This window comes from Pyxicephalus adspersus, chromosome 2 (assembly GCF_032062135.1).
Source record: "Pyxicephalus adspersus chromosome 2, UCB_Pads_2.0, whole genome shotgun sequence".
NCBI lineage: Eukaryota > Metazoa > Chordata > Amphibia > Anura > Pyxicephalidae > Pyxicephalus > Pyxicephalus adspersus.
Window position 1 is genome coordinate 19,069,622 of NC_092859.1, and position 9,555 is coordinate 19,079,176.

The 9,555-nt window shown below is 39.4% G+C and overlaps 1 protein-coding gene across 1 annotated transcript; it reads left to right on the forward strand.

The window, feature by feature from the left end:
- The first annotated feature begins 583 nt into the window (after window positions 1-583).
- On the forward strand, window positions 584-8,267 carry PLAT (plasminogen activator, tissue type). The gene is made up of 9 exons (XM_072399804.1): window positions 584-754; window positions 1,008-1,099; window positions 2,424-2,595; window positions 3,187-3,272; window positions 3,845-4,046; window positions 4,128-4,264; window positions 5,527-5,667; window positions 6,010-6,158; window positions 6,560-8,267. The coding sequence occupies exons 1-9, from the start codon at window positions 642-644 to the stop codon at window positions 6,722-6,724; spliced, it is 1,257 nt and encodes a 418-aa protein (XP_072255905.1). The 5' UTR covers window positions 584-641; the 3' UTR covers window positions 6,725-8,267.
- Window positions 8,268-9,555: the final 1,288 nt, after the last annotated feature.

Consider the following 9,555-nt stretch of genomic DNA (forward strand, 5'->3'; position numbering starts at 1 on the left):
AGCTAATCAATCATTAGTTGCCATGAGTTAATGTTCTTCACTTCTCGTTGCCAATTGTTGACATATCTCAGTAGCTGCTGCTGAAAATTAGAGGAACAACTCATCATAATGCATTGACTCTACTTAAATAATGTATATTTTGAACACTAGGTATAAGCGAGAATGCCTCTGGCATTCTTGCAAAAATTTCCTCGAACTTCCGAAGGTTCCGCAATATTTCGGCGAACCGTTCAGAAGATTGAGGAAATTATAACAGGAGGATTCACAGGGGACTCACAGGATTCCCGGGAAATCCTCCTGTTTGAGATCCCCGGGGCACTAGAGGTTAAATAACCTCTGGTGCCAGGGATCGCAGTGGATTATGCAAACCTGGAATCCTGTTTGCGATCCCCGGCACTAGAGGTTAAATGGGGAAAAGTCTCCCCATTCAAAACCTCTAGTGCTCCCTGATTGGCTAATTTGAGTATCTCTATACACTCATAGTGATCACTCTGAATCTGTATGATGGAAATATGCTGATGAAGTGCTCCTGGTACATTACAATGGATTGATGATCTATTTTCTCATCTTTTTCTACAGACAAACAGACTAAGTGTTACGAGGGTGCGGGCCAGTCGTACAGAGGAAATCACAGCCGTACAATGAGCGGAGCAGTTTGTTTGAACTGGAACTCTCCAGCACTCAGTGGGAAGAGATTCACAGCACAGCACAGGGAGGCTTTACTATTGGGACTGGGAAATCACAACTTCTGCAGGTATCCAGGAGGATATGATATAGCATTTTTTTAAGGACATTTAAAAAATTTGGGGCCATAACCTATTCATTAGGACCCTAGAAATGCCCCAGGATTATTAATTTATCCATGTACCTAGGTCTGTGCTTGGTGAGTTCTATATTATGATGGAGCCTTATTCTTTGCCCATTTCAAATTGTACATCTCATACTGTAACCTGCTTGTGTGTGTGCTGGGTAAATATATATTTTAAAAAAACAGTTTTATTTTGTAGGAACCCCGATGGTGACACCTCTCCCTGGTGTTATGTATTTAAAGGTGGAAGGTATACCTGGGAACATTGCAGTGTACCCACCTGCAAAGAAGGTATGTACCCTGATTACCTAGATTGCTAACCTCTAATATTAAATTTAAAGAGTTGTACAGACATTTTTGACTATAGCAGAGCTCATTTAGATTAGATTTTAAAAGTTTGTCTTTGGTAAATCTTACAAATGGTAATATACACCAACAGAACATTAAGAGTAATACTACTTTATACTGGGTAGTATATACTGCAATAAAACGGATACAAAGCACAGAAAATAATATTTGGAATACTACTCAGGTACAGGGTGCTAATGTAAAATAAAGGAATATTGAAGGTAGATAGATTATACTGGTAATTTCCTAGATTCCTGGGGATGAGGGAACACATGGAGACCATGGGAAGGAAAATTGGTAGAGAGGAGGAACCAGCTAATGGTAATAGGTTATGTTACACTTTACAACCAAATATTCCATACTTCAGCATAGTTAATGGAGCATTCCATGTGTGAATTTACTAGTTACCTAAAGGGTTATAACTTGATGAACCCTATTCATAATAATAATATAGGGGTGACGCTTCACATCCATTGAACCACCAATATTTGACCATCCAGACGCAGGCTAAAGGGGGGAGAATAGTAGCGGCTGACCATCTTGCCATGGATAAGTTTAAGGTTTTGTTGGTAGCATGTTTTAATGATAGGGTAAATACAGATCAGATAATTATAGGGGGCTTGGGAGTTGTGTGGGATAATAAGGCCATGTATTTAAGGAGAGTTCAACCAGATTTTGGAAAGTTCTGCTTGGTGTTAGGGTCTCCAGGCAATCCTTACATTTTTTTTTATCTTCCAAACCCAAAGTCACTGCATGCCAACTTTAGAATGAGGTTTTACGTTGCTCAGCCTTATTATTTAAAAATAGCTATATAGTTTGCCAATATGTACCTTGCTGTTCATGCCCCCTAGTCTTCTGCCCCATTGAGGGGTTGTTCAGCATATGTTGCAGTATGAAATGCTTGCTTAACACTCCAACATTAGCCGATAAAAGACTAAACAAGTTGAACAGATTATTGATATAAATTCTGGAATGGATTTATGGTGTACTTTGTGCTGGATTGGACTTCTTGTTGTACTATGTTCCGTATTGAGCTCCTTTGTGTACTGTGTGTTGGATTTGACTCTTTGATGTACTTTGTGCTGGATTGGACTCCTTGGTGTACTTTGTGCTGGATTGGACTTCTTGGTGTACTATGTTCTATATTGATCTCCTTGGTGTACTATGTGCTGGATTGGACTACTTGGTGTACTATGCCCAGGAATGAACTTCTTGGTATATAATGCAATTAATATAATGTGCCCTATATGTTATTTTTCCCTAACAGCTACCCCTGACTGTTACTCAGAACGAGGAACTACATATCGAGGCTCTCAGGGTGTCACCATGTCTGGTGCCAGCTGTTTGCGCTGGGATTCACCATTGGTGAAGAACAAGGTCTTTAATGCTTGGAGTGGCAAATCCCGCAGGCAAGGTTTGGGCAGCCATAACTACTGCAGGTAAGTCTTCTATGCTGTAGGGTGGGCCCTGATTGGCAACATGGTAAACGAAAAGGTCTTGTCTGCCTGAGACTCTTTGTAATCCAACCTGAAATCCTAAATTGGACAGCACAGCTTTGGGAAGTTTTTTATTTTGCATGTGGGCCCCGCATTGTGTCCATCTTAATACCACTGACTGACAATTCTATAGGTATACAATAGGGGTCACAGAGGTTAGCAAAATTTGTCCAATGACTTGTTTCTCCTAAAATAATGCAGTCTTGGAGCTGCCTATATGCATTATGTTTTTACATTTCCCTTGGCAATCCATTACATTGAAATTCATTGTTTGACACTTTCAACCCAAATGATACCAGTGATGTTGATGTATGTCTTCTCTCTTTGTTTATAAAACAGGGATCTGACATTCCCTCAAACATTCCATCGTGGGAATTAATTACTGCTATTTAAACACATGGAGCTGGTAGATTCCCATAAGGGACTGTTTGAGGGAATGTCTGATTCCCTCTCTTATAAATAGTGCATTTTGTGTATAAATGTTAGAATAGTTGTTGTTCTACCTGTATTAAAGATCTCTTTTATATCAAACAGGAATCCAGATAATGATGTGCGTCCTTGGTGTCATGTAATGAATGGAACTCAGGCAGGCTGGGAATTCTGTAATGTCCCCCAATGCTGTAAGTAACAAGAGAATGTCAAAAACCTACTGAATAACAGGTTAGATATAACAGATCCACGTTGGAAGACACGTTGGTATCCAACATTTTAAAGTTAAGAATTCCTTTAGTAAGGTTGACTTTTATGTTGGGAAACCAAATCAATAATGCCAAGTGGCTTTCAAAGACATCTATCAAGGTTTCATTTTGATTAAGGTTAGGGCTCAATGCAGGTCAGGTAGTTTATCATCTTCGTAAACTTCAAAGGCAGTTCTGCAAGGCCAGAAATGTTGAGAACATACTTTTGGTAAAGATGGCATCCCATGATGATGTTCCACAATATAACTCACTGCCATTGTTTACTGATGCAGATTCTGTTGTTGTAGTTTAACATTTACACCTAGAGCTGGTTTATTAAATGGCGTCCAGATACTTTTTAGTCATCAGTTATGTATACTTGCTGGAAATTTTCATTGCCCAATGGCTTTTTGTATCAGTTAATTGGTAATCCAATATAACATAAGGGAAAGCAATGCACTAATTTAGGTTTAGTCGGCACAACCTGATCTCAATTACCATATCTTGTTCCTTAGCCACCTGTGGAATTCGAAAGCCTCCATCACCCTTACAGCCTCGATTCCGTATTGCTGGAGGTCGAAGTGCACAGATCACGTCTCACCCATGGATGGCGGGTCTCTACCGAGTTTTTAGGGGGTCAGAGCACCTCTTTTGTGGGGGGACCGTAATAAACCGCTGCTGGGTGCTGACAGCTGCTCATTGCTTCCTAGATCCCAAGTAAGTATTTGTGTTAATTTATTAGCTGCTAAACCAAAGATCATAAAGCCCTTTTGTAATGTAGCCTCTGCTTATTCCCAGACTGACTGCCAACTTAATACGTGTCAAGCTGGGCCGGACAATGCGTACTGTGCCTGGAGTTCAAGAACAAAGTTTCAATGTGAAAAAAATGTATAGGCACCCAGAATTTGATGAGTTAACCTTTGACAATGACATTGGTGAGTGAGTATGTTTAGGATAACTAATATCTCCAAAGGTAACCCTTTATAAGTCAAAGGCCCATGTGATCAGCCTTTGAAGCATGCAGCCATTCCTTATTATGTGGTCCATGAATTGGTGACTACACCTTCCTCTGACTAGTGGGTGCCTTTTTTAAAAAACCTACTCTAGTACATTTAACATTCTTACTCGGTATCTTCCACAAGATGAAAACTTGCAAGTTTTGGTTCTCTAGGCTTTCAAAATATTTGTTTAAATACCAGTGGTCACCAACCTTTTGGGCTCCAGCCGTGTGTCTCTCAAAGGGAAAGAAACTTCCCCCCAGAGTGACGTCATTATGCAAGAAGCCGCCTACTCTGTCCACAGACACAACCTGCCCAACACCGTGAGCCTACGATGCATATGGGGGACATGGTCCTCAGCTTTGGCAGGTGCGCCCTCCCAGCAGGGTCCTTCTTCTGACCCTGCTGGGGGGTGCACCAACTAGAGCCACGGACCACCATCATTTTCTGGTCTGGTTGGCGACTTAGGCTATATAACTGTGGAGGCATCCATGTTGTCATCAGGACAATGTTTAGCCTGATAGTTTACTACCTGTTACTACCTATTACCTGTGTAATAGAAACTACAAATATTTGATTATGGGTGGCAGCATGGCAGCTTGTATGGCACAAGGCTTGTGCCTTTTCACAAGGCTTATTGACCAATGAAGGCCCCATGTTGGGTACAACCCTAGAAAGGTGATCTCTTGCTTCTCCCTTTTCACTGAGCCTTACCATCAACCCTACTGATAGTTAAGAAATACCTAACCAGACTGTATCATATTCTATCATTAGGGAAACCTCAACTGCTTTCTATAGCGGTCTATCCAGGAACTAAAGAGGATACCAATGTTGGGATTTGCAACTGGTCCTTCATCTTGATGTGTCTTCAGAAAGTTGGACTTAATAGTGTTTCCAGCCCAACTGAGAATCCTTTCACAAATTACTTATTTTCTATAAGAAAACATGTCCATATTTGCCTTTGTCCTGGCTGTTTGTATATAAACTTTAAATTAAAATTGTCAACCTTGGCAAGGTGTTAAGTTTTCACACGGAAGAGGATATCCAGAAAGAGTAAATGTATTGTTTGATAGACTTTCTGTTTTATTGTCAGCCTTGTTCTAGAGATACAAACATGCATTTTCCTGTATGTCGACTGCAAATATTTAGTATCCTTATTGTCCATTTATGTTGGCTCTAATATTTTTCATTTATTACAGCTCTTCTGGAGCTGCAGTCTGCATCGGGATCGTGTGCTATGGAGACAGATAGTGCCAGGCCGGCCTGCATGCCAGAAAGAGGACAGAAGCTTTCAGACTGGACGGAGTGTGAGATCTCTGGATACGGAAGACAGCAAGAATGTAAGGAACTAAATACGTTTGTCATAGGAGCTATATAAATAGGACCAATACATTTTTGATCAGTGTGATTTTTTTTTTTTTTTGTTTATTGCTCGGAAAATGTATTTTCCATAGTCACCTAAAGGGAACCTGAAATGTATAATAATATTTCAAAAGTTCCCATATTGCTATATTCTAGCTTATTAGGTCCTAGGTCCAGGCTGTCCATGGAACCTTGATGGGTTAAGCCTTGCCTACTGCTCTTTGGAAACTGTATATGAAGGAAAATATGGGCAATGCAGCATAACAGAAGTCATGAATCTAAGGTCTAGATTTAACCATCCATTTTCTCTTTTATTATAGTTTCTGCATTCTTCTCTGATCAGCTGAAAGAAGGACATGTCAGGTTATACCCTGATAGTTTGTGTACCCCCAAGCAACTTGCTGACCGAACAGTGACACCCAACATGCTTTGTGCTGGTGACACAAGGAACCAGGATGATGCTTGCCAGGTAACTGTATACTAATCCTGCTTTTACACCCAACTCTGTCCTATGTTCCCCCATCCAAGTGGAGAACTCTTGCTTATTGGCTCCACCGAAAAAATTAAATCCAGGTTTTTCCATATCTTGGACCATGAAGTTGACTTAAAACTAAAGCTGAGATAAGGAAAGCTAGAATGGTTAGACCGCCTGTGTTGAAAAAGTGAGAAACCCCTTTGTATTAGTCAAAGCTGGTCAAAGCTGGTGGGTATTCCTGGGATTCTAAAGCAGAAGATCTGCCACCCATGCCAAAGAGATATAGAAAAAAATAGGGAATGTTCTCATGTATATTCTAGTTGGCTGGTATGGGAATAACTATTGGTTCTCAGTGTCATACAAGCTTCTCACATACTTCATCTTCTTTGCTGCAGGGTGATTCTGGAGGACCCCTGGTCTGTCTCGTCAATGACCGCATGCATCTCTTTGGCATTGTTAGCTGGGGTGAAGGATGCGGACGTAAGGGAAAGCCTGGCGTTTACACCAAAGTGACGCAATACATAGACTGGATAGAACAACACACAGACATTCGAATGTAATGATTTCAGAGAAACCTGAGACTTTTTAACCACTTTAAACCACTACGACATCATTGGAGATGTCAGGGACCATAAAATGTATCGTTAAAAGGTACTTGTCAACGTAAGATAAAGGAAGAGGTCAGTTTATGTCGTGATTTAGCATTCTTGAGGATGCAGCTTCATGATTTGCTGGTAACTTGTGAAATTCCTGGTGTATGAAGCTGAATATTAATACAGAAAACACTGGGGCTGTCCAAATGCATCAAAACTGCTCTTCATTTAGAATTGACTCATGTGCAAGCTTTTCACATCTCCGGAAGATTCCAATGGTGAGATTTGTGTGTTTCCACTCCTCCGTCTTGACAATGATGTCACTTCTTCATTGAGCTCCAAACTTTAGCAGAACTCCAAAATTGATTAGTTTTCTCTGTGTTTTGGAAAATTCAATAATAATATATACACCCTCATCTGGCTTTGTAATCTGCAGGCAGATTTTATGGGGATATCTTAACTTTGCCTTCAATAGATGTATAAAATCTGAATATGATTAAGGCCCTGTGAAGATGGTTTTGCTTTGTGAAACTAGTTTACCATCAGTTTGAGATCCTTCTGAGATGATACAGAATTTAATGATAGGTGCATTTGGCAACACTGACAATGCTTGCTTCAGTTTTGCAGCCCTATAGTCTTATATGGGAACTTTGGCAAGGGCCCCAATTTGCCAGTTAGAAAGTTGGTGTGTAACAAGTGAGCACCAGTTGTACTGGACCCATCATTCATCTATAGACGCTCCAGTTCCCATTGACATTTGAATATAAATTCTGGCAGTGAAATTTGATTGGCTGCTGTGGGCAATTAATGAGGCTCATGTATACCATGGAGTTTCATTCTCAGACCCCCTTCCATCAAAGATTCTTTTCTAAGAATTGTCTGTCGACTGCTTGCATCAGCCACTCATATCTAGACTTGTAAAGATAAAACAGTGGCCTAAGGCTATATTTACACACGTCCAATAATTGTCGTTGGAAAGGATCTTTCACGATCCTTTCCACGACTAACGACTGCACAATGCATGAACGAGTGCTGTTCATACAGAGCCATTCTGCTCGATGGAGAGGGAAGGGGAAAAATGAGGGAGCGGCACCCCGCTGTGCTCTCTCTCCATTCACTTCCATTAGGATCATTTGTCGTCCATCGTCCGTGGATCCGCCAGGGCAGTCATTCGGATGATGGACGGGGAGTGCTGTACACACGTAAGATTATCGTTCGATATCGGCCCTGAGCCAATTATCGGACGAGAACAATTGCACGTATGTACCTAGCCTAAATCTGCATTTTATGTATGGGACTACAGACAGTTCTTTTAAAACACAGTTTGGTAATGTATATATTGATTGTATGTAAATTACATGTAAACTTAACTACTAGGGAGAAACATATTTAATATGTGCAATAGAAACATAGAATATTTATTATTTTTTATATTTAATCTTACTAAGGGCAAGGAAATACTTTAAACTGTAACTCCAGGCAAACAAATAAAATTTCTTTAATAAAAAAATGGGTCTTTTTCTTTTACTTTTATTGAAATATTATTTTGAAACTCCTATTAATTCTGATGTTTTTACCTGTTACTAGATTAATGGATACTGACAATTAAAGGGCATCGTCTGCCAATGTAGAGGCATCCTCAGGGTCTTTGTTGATGGACCTTAGGCTTGTGCTGATGATATCGAATTGACATCAGTTTGAGATGCTTTAAAATCTTTTGAATTATTGATCTTCTGATTTGCTCCAGACAGGTTCTGTAGTCCAGAAATGTATGATAATGCAAAAACCCAGCTAATATGAAGCCCATTACATAGACCCTTATGGTGGTGGTGGCATTGACATGATGAGCTCCCTACCTCTTCCCACCATCACTTATGTATGAGCACCAGTAGAGCCCACCACTTAAGCAGAAAGACATATATAGGGGGATTTTTTATTTAAGCGATAAGTCTATTGATAAATGTTTCCAGCCAAGAGTCTCCCAGCTTTTACACCATTTTTACATTGCATTTTATTGCAAAAATGTGAATCAACATTTGATTAAATCCAGTTTGAAAAATGTGTGTTTTTTGGGTAAAAGTGAAAACATTCATAGACAGACTTCATTTTCGACTACCTAACCTCTATATGGACTGGACCTGCCACTCACTTTAATATCCAGTGATTATTCTATATACTGTATAAGTGTTTTTAGACTTCCTTTGTACCTCTGCAGTGCATTGTAGTTCTTTACTACACAATTTCAATAATGTTGCCCATCATGTAAACATGATTTCAAAAAAACGATCCCAAATTACAGATAGTACAAAGATAGAAAGGAAGCATAAGGAATTTTAGAAATGCAACATTAATAAATAATTCATATTTAAAGACTAGATGTAATTTTAAACTTCAGTTTTAATTTTGGGATTTTATAGGTACCAGACATGAAACGTTTTTATCTTTATAATATAACAGGGGGATGTGGTACCAGATAAATGTACCTCCCATTCAGTAATCAATGAGTTTTAATAGATGTATTCAAAAGTAAGAATAAAAACTTTACCACTAAGAACATTTGGTATACAGAATCTCAATTAATGTTCTTTACTGTGTTCGCAGACAAATGTCCGCTTCATCAGGAAGTAATTGAGACCTATAATCACCTGCAATAATGGTTACATTTCAGATACAATGTATATACAATGCATGAATGATTTAATATTGTTAGATGCTTCCTTTATATCTTTGTACCTTTTACTACACATATGTTCAGGTGTTGTAATTCACACATTACTGTGAGCTGCATTAAGGCATTA